Raw genomic sequence first — 18,307 nt, forward strand, 5'->3', positions numbered from 1 at the left:
CAAAATGTTATGATTACTCACAGATGAAGAGAATAACGTTATCTCTGTATCACCTTGCAGGTGTGAGCTTAGCGTCTCAGCCGCAGAAGCCCCAAGCTCAGCATCCTGTTCCTGTAGCGCAGCAGCAAGCTCCTCCCACACCACTTCAAGCCACTCCCTCCCCACCTCAGGCTGTGCCACAACACGGACAGCTTTTTGTGCAGCCACAAGCTGCAGGTTTCTTTCCTCCTCAGCAACAGGTACAGACTGCGGTAATTCTAGAACAGTTTGACAGTACCAGTCAATCGGTCCACTCATTTGGCTCTCAATATTATGAAACTGCTTCATGGCATGGGCTTATTAATGCCAGCTTAACACTGTTTTCTTAAGTGTTCGTCTTATCAATTGTACAGCACATATTTCCATATCTAAAATCTGATTGGCTGAGTCATGTTGGAATCATTATGAAATACTATACAGTTGTATGCAAAAGTTGGTGTATCTTTTGTACAAATCCTCTACAGAGAACAAACTTCTGGACAATTAGGCTACTATTTATTTTCTGAATTTAACATATTGGGGGAAGAAAGAAAATATTAAATGCTGCCTGTGTAAAAGTTGTTTTGTTTTTTGTTTTTTTTTTTACAAAAATGCCATATTTTAATATGTTCTCTGTAAAGGATGCATTAAGTTATTTTCGCTTAGAAAATCAACAGAAAAATTACATTAGACTAGGTGTTCAAACTTTTGCATACAACTGTACACACAGCACACGTCAATTATTATGCTGTTCATGGAATAATCTTTGACAGTTAAGTTGCTTAGTAACCATACCTTACTGTTAACAGATTTGACTGCTTGTCAGAAGAAATTGTTTATTGGTAATAAACTAAATTAATTTAATATATTTTGTCTGTGTTTATAAAAGCAATAATCCACTCAAGGCTGGGCATTATGGTGAGTTTGCCACAGTTAAGGGGTTTTGTTAGCCCCTGAAGCGCAATGCCTAAAACCCCTTTACTGAGGTAAAATCACTGTTATGCTTGGCCCCTTTTGGTTCATTGCTTTTATTAATTAATTTAATATATTTTGTCTGAGTTTATATAAGTAATAATCCACCCAAGGCTGTGCATTATGGTGAGTTTGCCTAGGTAAGGGGTGTTGTCAGCACCTGAAGCACAATGCCTAAAACCCCTTTACTGTGGTAAAATCACTGTTACGCTTGGCCTCTTTTGGCTTATTGCTTTAATACCCTGCCTGCTTTCTGTGGCACAGTGTTTATGGTCATCTTTCTAATCATTTTACTATCCATTTTGACATTTGCTTGCTTATTTTAGCTGCCACACCAAGTCCAGAATCTCTACTCACCCCATCGTCAAAACACCAGCTTCCCTGTGCAGACAACTCCATCTGCTCAGGCAAAAGTTAAAGCCATGGCCCCCCCTCCACCCACTCAGAACCAACAACCCAGCAGCCTGCCTGCACCCACTCCTGCCCAAGCCCCAGCTCCAGTGAGGGCCGGAGCCAAAGCCATGGCCCCTGCCCCTCCTGCACAGCAGTCTCAGACAAACGCACCTCCATCTTTACGCATAAAAACTAAAGCAATGGCCCCTCCCCCACCCACACAGCAGCAGCCAGCAGCTCCTTTCACTGCTGCTAGCCCTCTTTCCCATAAAGCTACCCCACCTCCAGTCCTAGAGGAGGCACTAGATCCTGACGAGGCTTCTGAAGAGATGGTAATTCACCTGCGATGAGATTTGGCCTGCTGGAATGATTTATGTAGTGATCAGGTTTGCTGGATTAAACCTTTCTGAAATCTTTCCTGGAATCTTCCGCTTGTGTAGCTATGAGCTTCAAGACTTAATTACAAATGGCATAGAGAGTGTATATAAAGAGAATTTTGCCAGATTGCTTATTATAATGACAAATTATATTATTATATAATTTCAACTTTGCTAATAATAAGTAATTTAAGGGCAAAGTAGCATGCACAACTCAAGTGGAATGATTCCTTCTAACATCTCATGGCTGAAGTTCACCTTTTAAAAATCTTTCATCAATGGTTCAGTTTGATTAAATGATGCAGACATTCTGTCTGATGCTGTAATCGAAAGATTTCCAAAGGTGAAACTTAAGCTTTATACTGGGTGCTTTCTATCAACGATCATTGCAATGATCAACCCTATCAGTGGTGGTATATTCTTAGTAGAGGAGCTGGTTCTGTGTTCTGATTCTCTTTCTTGCTTAGGAATAGTACTAAGCAAACTGTGAAACCAACCGCCCACTCCAATACTGGTTTTACATGCCCTTATCCATTTGGTCTTGTCGATTCCCCTCGGGAGAATGCCCGTCATCATCTTAAGGGCCGTTGTAGTCTTTAGTAAGCTCAAGTGAAGTTTGTTAGGTGAAGTGAAACCCAGTGGACTGAGTGAACTCAAATTTCGACTTCAGCAGCAGAACTTCCAGAGAAATCATTACGACCTGACGTGTTTCCCTTTTCAAACCCAAAAATAATGGCGGGCAAAGCTTTTTATAAAGGCATAGCAATAAAATACTTTATATTTTTTAACCACAACATTCAGTTTACTTTGTTCAATCTGTTGTACATGATTACTGATAAACTTTGTTTCTTTACTCTGTTAGTTAGCAAGGTTAAGGCTACACAGCAAGCAGCGACAAAAAGAGAGGCCATACAACACGTTTCTAAAGCAAACCTTATAGACAGACAAAGCAGTTATTTACAGTTTAAGTACGTTATGCTCAAACCTTTTGCATTACCAAAGTTTGCATGACTAGCTGTATAGCACACAGAGGCTATATAGAATAATACAGGGATACACAATATTTTCACAGTTGATATTATTCAAAAACAATTGGGGAAAATGTAATGATTGTACGTCCAAAATTGGAGCAACAGCCAATAATTATAATATAATATAATATTTTGAAGCCCCATTTTTGACCCTACAAGTCGTTGGTGGTGGGCATTTACATGCAAATGCATAGTGTAGTAGATAACACCATCGCCCCACACATGGGTAATTGGAATCCTCGTCCAAGCACGAATACACTGCTGTACCACTAAGTGGGAAGAGTGTCTGTCGTATATGTCAATGTTTGTAATGCTTGTTTGATTCAGTCTTTGATTGATGGCTTTGTAAAAGTAGTCAGTGATGCAATTTCTGGTAAAGTCTTTTTAGGGGTGGGTGAGTCATAAGGCGCCTAAAACCCATTAGAAGCTTACAACTGAGGCTAACCTAGCTGAGTGCAAGTGGATTTTGATTTAAAAACCCGCTCCCTGCTGTCTCCTCCTCCCCTTGTACCGTGAGTGGCCACTTCCGAGGTGTAATTGACTTCCATGTGGTGAGTTGAAGTTGGCAAGAGCATGTTGAAAGTATTGAAACGGGGCTATGACAGTCTCTAAGGTCCTAAACCGCCGTGTTCTTTCTAACCAATGGCCATCGTTTCCAGTTTGATTTGGGCCTTTTTCATTGGATTACATCTGAAGTGACTTGATTTTCTCCATGTTCTTTCCTCCCTGCCAGGATGGAGTGTTTCATTTTCTACCTTTTTGGCCCAGTTCTCTCTCTTTCTCTACGCTGATCAGTCTTCTGTAAGCTACCTGTACTCTCTTTGGTTAACTTCCTTAGTTCCTGAAGAAATAATGCAATTTTTTTCCTGCCTTCTCCTTCTCTGTGTAGCCCTTTGCTGGTGGGCGCCCAGGCCATAAAGTGGGCTCTCTGACTCCACCCTCGTCTCCTAAGACGGCCCCAAGGGGAGGTCACCGGCGCATTCTGAGTGATGTCACCCACAGCGCCATATTTGGAGTCCCTGTTAGCAAGTCCACTCAGCTACTGCAGGCTGCAGCGGCCGAAGCCAGCCTCAACAAGTCCAAGTGAGCTCAACCATCAGCCGATGTATTAGGGCTGTTATTAGCGATTACTTCTAGATTCGATGAACCTTTTCACTATTGTTTGATTAGTCAACTCATCACAACGTTGTTTTTTGTCATTCTTTTGTTTTGACCATCTAACTACAATTCAATTCAATTAAATTTTGTCATTATATCAATACAGGATCGTAAAGTATAACATTGTCTGGCTACTTCTCTGTACAGTGATTGAAAAAAATAAAATAAACATAATAGTGCAAAGACAATAGGTGCATAGACAGTGTATACAGATATGTGCATGAACGTTAACAGAAGGCAGAGGAAGAATTTAAAGTGCAAACTGTAGATACTGTACTTCAATAAATAAACTATAATAAATATGTAATCTTGTCTAGTGTACAGCTTAGGTGTTTATAGCTTGTATTTAAATGGAAGTGTGCAGTATGTTGAGGTAAATCAGGTCTGGTGAGTGTTGACGTTTTTTTCCATGATCAGTGTTGATCAGTGACCAATTGACATTGTCCAGTGATCGTTGTAACTGTACCATCCATCCATCAGTCCGTCTATATGTTTAACCGTCCATACATCCATTGATCAGTCAGTCGATAAAACAGCCTCTCAGTGCCCTCCATTTTATGCTGACCTCTTTGACTACTTAATAGCAGCTCAATGTGTATATCGTGTTTCTGCTTCAGATCAGCCAGCACTACTCCTTCTGGCTCCCCATGCTCATCCCAGCAAAGTGTGTACCCGGCAGGCGAAGGCAGTACCCAGTCGGCTGTTCCTAAAGCAGGCACTGGGGCTCAGCCTTCCTGGAATCCTTTTGGCGATGACAACTTCTCCAAACTCACAGCTGAGGAGCTGCTCAACAAGGATTTTGCCAAACTGGATGGTAAAACTGAAAACTGTTATGGTTTTAATAGGAATAATTTAGGGGTGTGAATTTGTCAGTCAAGTTCTTCCACACCAAACTCACCCAGCCATGCCTTTATGGACCATGCTTTATGCACTGGGGCTCAGTCATGCTGGAACAGAAAAGTGTCTTCAACAAACTGTTCCCATGAAGCTAGAAGCATAGAATTGTCTAAAATGTCTTGGTCTGCTGAAGCATTAAGATTTCCCTTCACTGGAACTAAGGAGCCTCAGCCAACCCCTGAAAAACAACCCCATAGCATCATCCCTCCTCCACCAAACTTTACACTCAGCACAATGCTGTCAGGCAGGTAATGTTCTCCTGGCATTCACCAAACCCAGACTTGTCCATCAGACTGCCAGATAGAGAAGAGTGATTTGTCACTCCACAGAATACGTTTCCACTGCTCCAGAGTCCAGTGGCAGCCTGCTCTCCATCTGACGCTTGGCATTGTGCTTGGTGATGTAAGGCTTGCCTGCAGCTGCTCGGCCTTGGAAACCCTGTCATGTTGCTCACGGTGCACAGTTTTTGTGCTGATATTAATGTCAGAGGAGGTTTGGAACACTGCAGTTATTGAGTCAGCTGAGCGTTGGTGACTTTTATGCACTATGCGTCTCAGCACTCGGAGACCCCACGCTATAACTTTACATGGTCTTTTATTCCGTGGCTGAGTAGCTATGGTTCTTAAATGCTTCCACTTTTCAATACTACCAATCACAGCTGATGGTGGAATAATAGGAGGGGAGAAATTTCATGAACAGAATTGTAGCATCCTATTACAGCACCACGCTCGAATTCAGTGAGCTGTTTAGAATGACCCATTCTTTCACAAATGTTTGTAAAGGCAGACTGCATGGCTGGGTGCTTGATTTTATACACCTGTGTCAATGAAACTGAAAACACCTGAATTCATTGATTAAAAGGTGTGTCCCAATACTTTTGTCCATGTGAACTGGTTTTAAAAATGCAAAAAAATAACCTTATCGTCTATTTGTTATTGATATGAGCCACAACGTGGTTCAATATCTTTTATTATTATCAGCTCAGAAATTCCAAGTACACTGTGCATGGTAATGTACGGTTTCGTAAGTGATGCTAAATATATATCTGTGTGTGTGTGTGTGTGTGTGTGTGTGTGTGTGTGTGTAGCTAAAGCACCAGAGAAGTCGTCTACAGAGAACCTGATTTCAGGTTTACAGCCCACGGCTCCAAATAAAGGCTTTCCCCAGGGAACAGGTATATACCCAATACCTTTATCTTTCTAGCTTTCTGTGTCTTTCTCCCTTTCCCCTGCCTACTCTTTTGCTGTTACCAAGAAGGGTTTTATTTTTCTTTATTCAGTTTTGCCTTTTTTCTTTAATACAGTGTAATAATCTTGTTACATTTTTTTCCTTCCCCTTGTGGCTTTAGTAAAGCCCAGTGTTAATCCTCTGCAACCTTTAACAGTTCAGGCTCTTCAGGTTCTTCTTAACCAAGTACACCTTAAGTAAAGTTACACACACATTACGTCATGTGTTTAGCCTTGTGCCCAGCCTTACCTGCTCTCAGAAACAGAGATGCAGTAGGACTAACTCGCATTCGTGGCTTCGTGGCACTTCCTGGTTGCTGAGAAGTTACAGCAAGGACAGTCGTTCCGTGTTGCTAATAGGATTTCAGAGGTGGTGTGAAAGGCGAGGCTGGAGCGGTTACTGTGTCTCTGAGTAGTGAAAGCACAAAGTCACAGCCAGTGGGGTGGATTTCCTTATTGCTGCCATGATGGGTAGCAGTGACCGCTGTTCACTGGTTTAGTGACTTGTAAGCAGAAATGTGGAAATAAATATTTTTTATATTTACTAACACCTACCGGCCACTTTATTAAGTACACCTCCTTCAAACTGTGTACTTTGTCCATTTTCTCAGGACCGTTTCTGTGTCACTTACGGCATGAATCAGGTTTGCGGTATTAAATATTACTGAAAATAAACAAAACGGCCCCTCACATAGTAAAGTGGCTGCTGCAACAGCTAGACACAAGGTATGTAGGCTACAATATTACTTGAGTTTGCTAGAAAAATTACAACAGCTGAAGGTGATGAACTTAATGCCTAGTCTGTGATTATCCTTAAAGGGCCCTACGTATTTTTTATATTTTATTGTTTTCCCTGATGTTCACTACGATTTTTACATGACTCTTTTCCAATCTCTTGTTATCTCTGGTTTTGTTTCAGTGCCTTCAAGACTGATACATGCAAATGATCTCTGTTCTTATTGCCTGCCCTGTTTTGTAACCCAGTCAAAAAGCAGCACAGGCTGTGTGAATGGGTGGGGCTAAACTTCTTTTGGCTGAATAGACGGATATTTTTCGTGACATTACAAAAACAGTGAATTTAAAATGGCAGGTTTTGCAGCTTTGTTTTCCTGTTATACGAGCTGTTAAGACATTGCCAGACCTTGCAACACGTTTGTGGCCGGAGCATGGATAGGTCTAACGGAAATCTGAATTGGACCATTTGTAAATGGTCATCTTTGAAGAAAAGCACATTTCATTAGATTTCCGCACACTGTGGGAACACATCACATCACATATTCCTCGGTGCTGTGGTGGTCAGTGCGGTATGCTTTGTCTGGAGAGTCAGGAGGAAGGTGTGGTGAGCTGTGTTTGTTCTGGGTGAATACTGGAGGGAAGTGAGAGGATAGATTAAGCCTTGCAGTTCTTACATAAGCAGGGTTTGGCTAATCCTTTCTGGATCTGATCTCACACACACGCGCGCACACACACACACACACACACACACACACACACACACACAGCCGGGATGATGCTTTGTGTAATTAAAGCTCAGGTAAACCCTTTGTAGCTGGATATGAATGGCAGAGAATGACTCCCTGTGTACATTCTTCTGATGTAAAACATCACCTGGCAACCCATTGAGTTCCATGCACCTACACTTAATACAGGGTACTCTGCAAAATGTAGAGACCAGTCCTTTGTTTGTTTAATTTCCAGCCCGAACTGCCATTAAATACAAGTTGTTCATTTTTAGTGGCACTAACTGGTTGCCAAGAAGTTACAGCAAGGAGAGTCGTTCCATGTTGCTAATAGGATTTCAGAGGTGGTGTGAAAGGCATGGCTGGAGTGGCTGCTGTGTCTCTGTGTAGAGAAAGTCTGAGCTCACCGCTGGTGGGGTGGTTTTACTTACTTCTGCAAGGGTTGCACAGGCTAGTCCATATTGTTAGTGTCAATCACCTGATCAGCGAGTAGTTGACAAAGCTTAAAGCGTCACTGCCAAGCAGAAAAGTCAACAACTCGCTGATCATGTGATTGACACTAGCAATATGGATGTCTGTATCTCCGTTTTCCTGAAGGCTAGCGATGTGGTCCAGGGCTCGTTGGAAAGTGCTTGTCATGCTCGACCTGTGGAGTTTGGCTTCTTTGTATAATTTCGCCGCCGATCTACAGTGCTTTAAAGATCAGATACTGAACATCATTATCTCTGGTTTCCCGAAGACTATAATATAAAGTCATGTGCCGCTGGAGTGGGGGGTATGACACCCTATAATCCTGTAACGTTTGAAGTCAGTTCCTCTTATTTTTGCCACGTTACGGTGCTCTAAATTTCTCTGGCCCTCTGAATCTCTGCTGCGGCCAGGGTTTCGGCAAGGCCGCCTAGGGCACGCCTAAGTCGGATACAAATTTGCGAGGTTCCACAGGGCGTACTGCCGGTTCTCCAAGGAGTTTGGCTTCGTCACATATTTTAAAAGTCAGAATTTTTGAAGTCGCTTGTTGCAAAGCGTTACCACCTTCTGTGGTTTTATTCATGATGTCATCAGCGATTATTCAGTCATCATGTAACTGTCGACTTCTGAAAATTTAGAGGCAACCCCTAATTTGGACGCTGTTTAATGCTTTAGTGACTTACTGGTTTATTGATTTTAGTGTTTTTTGTTAGTCAAGTCAAGTCAAGTCAAGTCAGCTTTATTGTCAATACTACAATATGTACAGGACATACAGAGTATTTGAAATTGCGTTACTCTCAGACCCCATGGTGTAGCAATAACATTAAATAGAAAGTAAACAGGAAAAGTGTGAATTTAAATAGACACTAAATAAACACTAAACACTAATCGTAAAAATAAGCACAAATTAAAAAAAAATAATAAAAAATATATATATATATATATAAAATAAAATAAAATTTGAATAATAAATATATATGTATATATATAAATATAGATCTTGAAAATTAACACGAAGTGACATGAGGCACAACAGATTAAGATCTGTGGGTATAAATAGTGCAAATATAAACAGTAGTGCTATTGGAATGAGCTTATGGAGCAGTTAAAGTGATGAGTGCGTAACAGTCCCTGAGAAGGTCAGAGTTCAGTATTGGGGGAGTGGGGATCAGGAACCCGTGTATGGGTCCAAAACTCTGTGTGTGGGGGGGGCAGAAGGGGAGAGGGGGGGCAAAGTAGGGAGAGAGTTCAGCGTCCTGACAGCCTGGTGGATGAAGCTGTCCCCCAGTCTGCTGGTCCTGGCCCGGAGACTCCGCAGTCTCCTCCCTGATGGCAGCAGGCTGAAGAAGGTGTGTAGTGGGTGAGTGGGATCACCTGCCATGCTGAGGGCTTTTCGGGTGAGACGTGAGCTGTATATCTCTTGGAGGGAGGGGAGGGAGGTGCCAACGATCTTCTCAGCTGCTGTCACGATGCGCTGGAGTGTCTTGCGGCAGGACACGGTGCAGGCGCCATACCACAAGGTGATGCAGCTGGTCAGGATACTCTCGATGGTACCTCTGTAGAAGGTGCACAAGATGGGGGCTGGGGCTCTGGCTGTTCTCAGTTTGCGGAGGAAGTAGAGTCGCTGATGAGCCCTTCTGGCCAGTGATGCTGTGTTGTTGGCCCAGGAGAGGTCCTCTGTGATGTGCACACCCAAGAACTTAGTGCTGTTCACCCTCTCCACAGCAGCACCGTTGATTGTCAGAGGAGCATGCTGGGTGCACGTTCTCCTGAAGTCCACAACGATCTCCTTCGTCTTCTCAATGTTCAGATGGAGATTGTTGTGTCTACACCACAAGTCCAGGCGGCTCACCTCGCTCCTGTAGTTTGTCTCATCGTTGTTGCTGATGAGACCCACCACAGTCGTGTCGTCCGCGAACTTGATGAAGAGGTTGGAGCTGTGCGACGGTGTGCAGTCGTGGGACATCAGAGTGAATAGGAGGGGGCTCAGTACACATCCTTGGGGGGCCCCCGTGTTCAGTGTGATGGTGCGGGATGTGTTGTTGCCGGCCCTGTACTGCCTGTGGTCTCCCAGTCAGGAAGTCTAACAGCCAGTTGCACAGTGAAGTGTTCAGCCCCAGCCTGTCCAGTTTGAGAATGAGCTGCTGGGGGATGATGGTGTTAAAAGCGGAGCTGAGATCTATGAATAGCATTCTGACATAAGAGTCTTTTTTGTCCAAATGTGTGAGGGCCGAATGGAGGGCAGTGGAGATGGCATCATCAACAGAACGATTAGGCCGATATGCAAACTGGAAGGGGTCCAGGGAGGGGGGAAGGACAGACTTGATGTGTTGCATGACCAGCCGTTCGAAGCACTTCATGAGGATGGGAGTGAGTGCAACTGGACGGTAGTCACTGAAACAGGAGGGTGACGCTTTCTTCGGGACAGGGATGATGGTGGTGGCTTTCAGGCATGTCGGGACAACAGCCTGACTCAGCGAGATGTTAAAGATATCTGTAAAGACATCTGTGAGCTCCCCAGCACAGTCCCTCAGCACACGACCGGGTATGTTGTCAGGACCAGGAGCTTTCCGAACGTTGATCCTGCTGAATGATCTCCTCACGCTGACTGGGCACAGCGTCAGCACCTGGTCTCCAGGAGGGGGTGAGACCTTCTGTGCAGGCATGTTGTTGTCTGTCTCAAACCGGGCGAAGAAGTTGTTAAGCTCATTCAGCAGAGAGGTGGAGCTGACACAGGTCTGCGGTGGGGGCTTGTAAGTCTGTGATGGTCTGTATCCCCCGCCACAGGCTCCGTGTATCTCTGCTGTCGCTGAAGTGATGGGCTATCCTCCTGGAGTACTGCCTCTTTGCCTTCCTGATGCCGCGGGACAGGTTGGTCCTAGCTGCCCTCAGGTCCACCTTGTCTCCTGCTGAGAAGGCAGCATTCCTAGCTTTCAGTAGCCTGTAGACCTCCCCTGTCAGCCATGGCTTCTGATTGGCCCAAACCGTGATGGTCTTGAGAACAGTTACATCCTCAATGCACTTTGAGATGTAGCCAGTGACTGTGTCAGTATACTCCTGAAGATCTGTGGTGTTGCTTGTAGGTCGCCGCTTGTTTAAAAACATTCCAGTCTGTGGTGTTAAAACAGTCTTGAAGTGTCTCTGAAGACCCCTCCGGCCACACTCGTACCTGCTTCTGAACTGGTTTAGTGACTTTAACCAGTGGCCTGTATGCTGGCATTAGCATAACAGTGATGTGGTCAGAGGCGCCAAGATGGGGGAGGGGAATGGCTTTGTAAGCTTCTTTCTGGGTGGTGTAAACATGGTCCAGTGTGTTTTTTCCCCGTGTTGGAAAGTTTATGTGTTGATATATTTTTGAAAACACACTCTTAGGCCAAAAAAATCAGTAGATGTGTATTTAAAAGAAAATTACACTAAATCCTCCAACACTTAATAAATTAAATCTTTCAGTAATTCGTCCACTCTTTACTTCTTCACACCCTATTGCCACTTCAACTCTTTCAGTGTCCACTCAACAATGGGTTCCCGAAGGTGTCACTGATATTATGCTCTCCTTCAAAGAAACAAACCAGTCCATATCTCATTGAAAACTGGATTATTTAGACTGTAAGAAGCAGGAAATGCAACCAACCTCGATAACTGAACTTTGGAGGAGTGGAAAAATAAAAATAAGTAAAATTTCTTAGAAAAACTGAAAAGAAGTCTCCTCAAAAGAGTAGAAGCTATAATAAAGACAAACAGTGGCACACTGAATAGTGAAAAGTATAGTATTATATTGAGTAGTTGAGGGTTCTGTATATTTTTATTCTATTAACTGTTTTTTATGTTTGTTTTTTCCTTGCTGGGTATTGAATAATTTGTACTTAATGGTAGTTTTGAAATTACTGTGAATTAAATAAATGAAACCGACCTTTGCAAAGTACTCTCAGTTCAGTAGGAAGTGAACTTTCCTCATAAGCCTTTTCATCAATGTTAATATCTCCTGTTCTTTATCTGCTTTAATTTCTACACAGTACTGTAGCCACTCTGTGTTCGAAGCACAGTGGAACGATGTTCCCTCCCTGTAATAGTCAGGAGTTAACAGAGTCGTTCTGAAACCTGCTTTTGGTTGTTCCAGAATTACATTGTTTTGAGCTTGAACTTTTGACCTGTTTTCACCCTAGTGAAAGGGACAAAGCAAAAGGTCTGCTGCTCTGTGTCCTGAGTGACCCTCCCTGCCCCCTCCACACTCTTGTTCTGTCAGTCCTGTAAGTATGGACAGGACAAGGCAATACAGCTCTGTGGAATTGGAGCAGTTCACCAATTTTTCAAACTTTTCTCTAAATACTTTGATATCACTCCTCATAGACCCAGTGTTGTACATAGGAGTGGATCCACACAGTGCTAAATCTAAGGTTTAAATGAGTGGAAAATCAGATTTACACTATTTTTACACTTAGCCCAAATGTAGTCAGTCAGCTAAGACATGTCTGATACTCTGCTTCTTTAGTTCTGGCCTCGAGCCACCAGGCTAGTGTAGTAATGGGAGCTCACCTTTTACTGTTGTGCAAAATAATCACGTCAAGTTTTTAAGTAGTTTCCAATATAACGTAGACAAACGTACCATTAGAAGTCTGACTACAGACCATCAGACATCAGTTTTTAGCTATGCAATGTACTTTTGTCCATTTTTATACATAACAGTATGTCAAGTAATATTTTGATTACTTACCAGCTTATTGTGGTTTAAGTTAAATATATGATTTAGGCATTCAGTTTGCACAAGTGCAGTGTTACAAACCTTCTTTTAATTGTTAGCTACGTTAGCTGTACTAGCTCTAGTGTAAGACATGTCTTGGCTGATAGACTAGATTTTAGGTAAGAGGGAAAATTCAGTAAAATAGATTTTTTGCCAAACTGCATTTGAAGAATTGGTGAACCTTATCCTTGTGGTTACCACCTGCTAGCTTAGTTTAGGTTCAGCCCATAGAGGCATTGACTTTATGAAGTGACCTGCTGGGATGCTCTACTGACACGCATGCACCTGGTTTCAAAGAAAACCAGGGTAACTGCATCATCACTAGTGGTCAGTCTCTTGGACGGCTGCCGCCTACCTCCGAAGATCTATGACCTGTCCTGTGTGGACCCTAACTTCGATCTTTTCTTGATTGCCTGTTGCTCGTCCTTGCAGTCTTAAAGCAATAGCAAAATATTCTATTTAAGCAGTTTTCTGCTTGTGTAACCCAAATGTAGCCGACCAGCCAAGGCCAGCTGGTCTCTTCAGTTTTGCACTGGAGCTACAATTTTAATGTAGATTGCAAATAACGGAAGCTCTTTAGTTAGCATCATGCAGGATGCTAATTGGTGGGGTATATTCTGCTATTATTTGTTAGCTACATTACCCTTATAACTAAAGCAGCTAACTTTAGTTGTGGCTTGGTTGATCGACTACATTTAGGGTAAAGGAAAAACTGCCTAAATTTGATATTTTGCTAACCTTTTCCTTTATGGATAATGAGATTCTAGTGTTGAGTGGTTTGTCCATTAACTGTGTGTTTTTCATTCTGATATGGCCGTCAGTGTTTCTACAACAGTGGAAAACATGAACAGCTTGTTGAAATGAGCCCAGTAGCTTCTATACGGTCCGTTGCCTGTTCTAACACCTGTGTGCTTGCTAAGGAGGCGGATGACGTTGCGCCTCTGTTTCTGGTTTTCCTCTAAACCTGTTTGAGTTTTCTCACTGTGATGATATTCACTCTGACAGACTCATGAATGCATGTTGTCTTTTAATTGCTTGGATAATCTGAAGTACCATTGTTGTGATTTTTTTTAAAATATTCCAGTCTTGAGGTAGAGGTAGTTTCTTCTTTAGAGGCTAATGTTTTTGAGTACTATGATTGAGATACTGCTAATAAGAAGCATAAGACAACAAAGCTCCTGTTAAATGGGAATTCCACTTAATTTCCTGCATTATTCAGTCACTGAGATGTATAGTAATTCCGAGAGGTTTGATGTGGTTAATTGTAGAGAAACTTAGACTCTGATTTCTTTACAGTGGTGGTGATAGGCACCAGGGGGCATGATGCCTGCAGCGAACCCGCACATCTTCTGAGTTCTTATATGTAATGTTGATAATGGGAAAATAGTGATAAATACAAAAGCTTTTCTCAGAACTACTGTAAGTCAATGTTACAGGCATAAGGCAGCATATTTGTAACCATTTCATGTAATAGCTTTCTGTGAGGGAGCTTTTAGAGGCATTAAACTCTTCCGACGTCTGGTTCCTATCACCACCACTGTGAACAATTCTGACTGGGTTTCTCTAGAATGAAGCATTTCACATCAAAACTTTGAAAAATGGTGGAATTCCCTGTTTAAAATGTGAACTTTTTCCACCTGCTAACACTTAGTTTCAATCTCTTCTCATCTCTTCTCTCTTTGCTTCTCTTATCTCCTCTTCCCTCTCCCTCTCCTTCCTCTCTGATGAATAGAGAAATTGATAGAGGGTTTGAAGTCTCCAGAACCTTCCTCCTCCTCTTCCTCCTTGCTTATCCCTGACCTCCCTCTGAATGACCCCTTCAGTCCTGCAGACACCAGCCATGGTAACCAGCCTCCGCCTGTCTGTCTTCCTCTCATTCACTCAACCATCAAAGGAAATACCTGATCTTTCCTACCTCCTACCCTGCTGACTCTTTCACATGCCTTTGGAACAGCAGAGGGCCTCATTAATCTGTCAGCTGTTCTCCTCCTGTCTCTTTCTCTCTTTTCTCTCTCTCTCCTAATTGCCCTAAACTAGCCCAAAGCATCACCTCTTCTCCATAAGCCCGTCTGTCTGTCCGCCGCACGAACGACTCAGTCTGTTTTAGTTTCATAGAGGAATGCCCGAAGTCCTCACCATGCATGGGAATGAGAAGGCCGCCTACCATCGTTAGTCTTCTGTTCACATATGTTTATGTGTCATACATGTTTTGTCTTTCTGTACACAGCTGGGATGGATTCTCTGATTCCTGGGCTGGAGCCTCTACAGGCTGATGCTGGGTCAGCTTCACTATCGGGTCAGTGGAAATTCTCTTTACTTTGGTTTTTTGTTTATTGACCAGCAGCCCTCTAAAGCAGTGGATGGTCCTGGCCCTGGAGTACCCACCACTTTTCACATTTTAGTGTTTTTATTCTCTAATACACTGACTTCAACTCAGGAAATAATTATTTATTAGCTGATAAATTGGATTGGTTGGTACAGCATAGGGGAAAACAAGGCTGTCTACGACAGGGCAGACTTGGGTTCGATTCCTTGCTTGGTTAAGCACACTATGCTGTAATAATAAGAGTACTTGGGCAAGATTATTGATGCTATTTGTCTACATCTGTGACGTGATTAAATTGTTAGTTGGGTAAGAGCATGTGCCAAACGCTCTTGAATTGACTGACAAGAAATCGAAAAAAGTGCTGTGCTTTGTTAATAAGTTCTTGAATGAACAAAAAATGAATTAAAACTTTGCACACTTATCTGAAAGCTGAGGTTTGGCAGTACCTGAAATTAACTGGTGCAAGAAATCACTCTGACACAGACATTTGTCTCTGGCTAGTAGCTGCATCTAAGGTCAGTGCATCTCTGAAGAGACAGTATTATAGTTCGGGAAGTGTATGGGTACTCTCCAAACTCTTATGGATACTCAAAATTTGTTGAAATGTACATCCCTAGTTTCACTCCTTTCATACCTCAAAATAAAGGGTGATTCAAAAAGATTAATTGGATTTCAAAGCACCATATTTTTACAACCGTAAGGTGCCTAGGAACCAATCACATACCAATTGAAAGAGGGGGTCATAGAGTTTCCGACTGTCACTGGAAGATGGCTCCATTCAGTCTGTGAGGAGATGCGACCCCTGAGCAGAAAGCGTTTTGCATTCTCCACTTCAATAAGAGTGAATCAGTCATAACTGTGCAACATGATTTTCGTGGGCAGTGAACCTCCAACAGCTCAGAGCATTGGTCATTGGTTCCACAACACTGGATGATCTCCGAAATCACACTGAAAGAGCTGTGAGTACAGTGACACCCGACATGCTCAATCCAGTATGGGATGAATTTGACTATGGCGTTGATAATGTCTGTACAGCTGAAGGAGGTTCATATTGAGCCCTTTTAAAATCAAATAATAAACTTTATGTTCATTTAAACCATTTACAGTTTACTGCATTGTTCTGTACTGATTTACAAGTGAAATTAATCATTTTGAAATGGGATGAATCTTTTTGAATCACCCTGTACTATCACAAGCTCTACACTCTGTGACTTTTTGTGCTTTTTATCTGATGTAAAGACCAGGTCATAATGTTTCCACAATAAAGACTTCCCTGATTCTTTTGGATTTTTCAGCAGTTGCCCTATAGAAAGCTGCCTTTGTATATTGTCCATGTTGAACAGTTAGTAGGACAGGCTTTGTTCTGCCCATACATAACAATCCTGAGTCTTACAATATATGTGTGAAGTGGGTTTGAACCTGGCCTGGAACCCAGTAATTTGTTTAACTCTGCCAGGCTCTAGTTAAAGGCCACAGGTACTCCAGAACCAGGGTTGGGAACCACTGCTCTAAACCACTATGTCAATGCGACTGAGTCTTGTGATTCTGATATTAAACCATGCTAAATCTGTGGAAATGTGCTCATAATAAATGCCTGGAGTTCTCAGTGCTCTGCACTCTCGCTGGTTGATGCCTATTTATTAAAAGTGGTCGCCTGGGTAAAGGAGTAGGCAGGCTCTGAGGATGAGCTCATGGCTCGTGAACCCACTAAGTGTGATGTTTCCTGTCATCACTCATTAATTAGCTCGTGGCTATGAGTTGGTCAGCTGATGACAACACTATGAAACTGTTCCTGTCTAGGTCATCTGTGACATTTGATCACAGTCTTAGAGGGAATCGCTTCTAATTTGATGTGCTTTATTCTCTTTATCAGGCTTTCCAGTTGTATAGCACAGTCAGTAATTCATGAGATTGATCCACATTTCAGGAACTTCTCTGACCACCTTATCAGGCTTTTCCATCTATCAGTGCACTTTCAGCGGGCTATGTTTTGTGTTTCCTCTTGCTTTTCCCTTCCTCTTCTCAATTAAGTGTGTTTCAGATGCTTGCTAGTGCCACCTGGTGGTGACCATGCAAAGCAAGTACCATATATTAACTTAATGCTGTGTCAGTTGCTCTCTGTAATGTGAAAGAACTGGACATATGTTGCCTCCTTTTTGTGATACAGTAATGTTTGTTGTTAGGCTCGTCCAGCAGCTTTGAGTGCCTTAGATCCGTGATATGTCGTCCATTGTTGTGAAAAAATTGAGTGCACTCGTGGTTTGACAGGGAATGGCTGTTTGGCTTTGAAAGCAGTCTACAAACACAGCTCTCTTCTGTGCTTTGAGTGCTTCAAGTGTCAAAGCTGTTCTCAAAGGAAAGCTACAAGAACGGCCTTTCTCACATTTCTGCTCCAGCTAACATCTCTCACTTATTTTTCTTTCTCTTTTCTCCTCTCTGCCCAAATGTTACATAACCTGCTACCCCTCTCCTCTTCCCTTTCTGCATTGTTACCTTCATCCCACCATGCTTTCCTTCCTCCTTTTCTCCATCCCTTGCTTCACATTGCATTATTTTCTCTCCATTGGCTGTCCTTATTATCTGTCCATTTCTTTTCCATTCTTCTGCCCTGTCCTCCTCCCTCCTTCTCTCCAGACTCTCTGGGTGTAGGAGATTCGTTGCTTGGCCCCCTGCTCTCTTCCCCTTCCTCTGGGGCGCAGATGCTGGCCTCTCCCCTCTCCTCCACCCCCGCCCCATCTCTGGACCAGCTCACCCCTGCTTCGCTGGCCAGCGCACAGCCCCACCCGGGTAAGACAGTCACACACATCGCGCACCTGATACAGTTTCTCTAGTGAATTCAGTGTTTGGAGAAAAAAGATTGAATTGTCTTAAGGCCTTTTTCTGACCAAGCAGACGACATGTACATGTATAGCTCATTTTCCGGACAGTGAAAATGAGTCAGTGTTTTATTGACTCTCTTCGATTTTCGAACTTTCTCCATTGACAGGAACTCACTGACCAATCACTGATGTCTCTATGGTTGACATGGTGACATGTTTTTTGTACTTGAAGACATTTTGCCCGTTTGTTTGTTTTTGTCACAAACAGCATTGCGAAATTAAAAAAAAAACAAAAAACGGACTGACTGATAATATTGCCTGGCTGATAAAATCGGGCAGTATGAAGGTTCCACTAGTGTGGGGGAGCTCAATCCTTGGAAAGAACTCCTAATCAATCGCAAATGCACTTCTTTAAAATTAACCC

At 42.8% G+C, this 18,307-nt stretch overlaps 1 protein-coding gene across 3 annotated transcripts in view; it reads left to right on the forward strand.

Moving 5' to 3' along the window:
- Nucleotides 1-18,307, forward strand: part of aak1a (AP2 associated kinase 1a) — a 64,476-nt gene that overhangs the window by 31,564 nt on the left and 14,605 nt on the right. Inside the window, exons 12-19 of one of the 3 annotated variants that reach the window (XM_036578497.1) lie at nucleotides 61-239; nucleotides 1,317-1,715; nucleotides 3,681-3,874; nucleotides 4,567-4,763; nucleotides 5,934-6,020; nucleotides 14,471-14,581; nucleotides 14,966-15,034; nucleotides 17,699-17,851. In XM_036578497.1, the coding sequence (XP_036434390.1) occupies nucleotides 61-239; nucleotides 1,317-1,715; nucleotides 3,681-3,874; nucleotides 4,567-4,763; nucleotides 5,934-6,020; nucleotides 14,471-14,581; nucleotides 14,966-15,034; nucleotides 17,699-17,851 (1,389 nt within the window). The remainder of the gene's footprint in view (nucleotides 1-60; nucleotides 240-1,316; nucleotides 1,716-3,680; nucleotides 3,875-4,566; nucleotides 4,764-5,933; nucleotides 6,021-14,470; nucleotides 14,582-14,965; nucleotides 15,035-17,698; nucleotides 17,852-18,307) is intronic. The other 2 variants (XM_036578498.1, XM_036578499.1) reach the window with 2 other exon arrangements.

The sequence above is a fragment of the Colossoma macropomum genome, unplaced genomic scaffold (genome assembly GCF_904425465.1).
Source record: "Colossoma macropomum unplaced genomic scaffold, Colossoma_macropomum, whole genome shotgun sequence".
Lineage (NCBI taxonomy): Eukaryota > Metazoa > Chordata > Actinopteri > Characiformes > Serrasalmidae > Colossoma > Colossoma macropomum.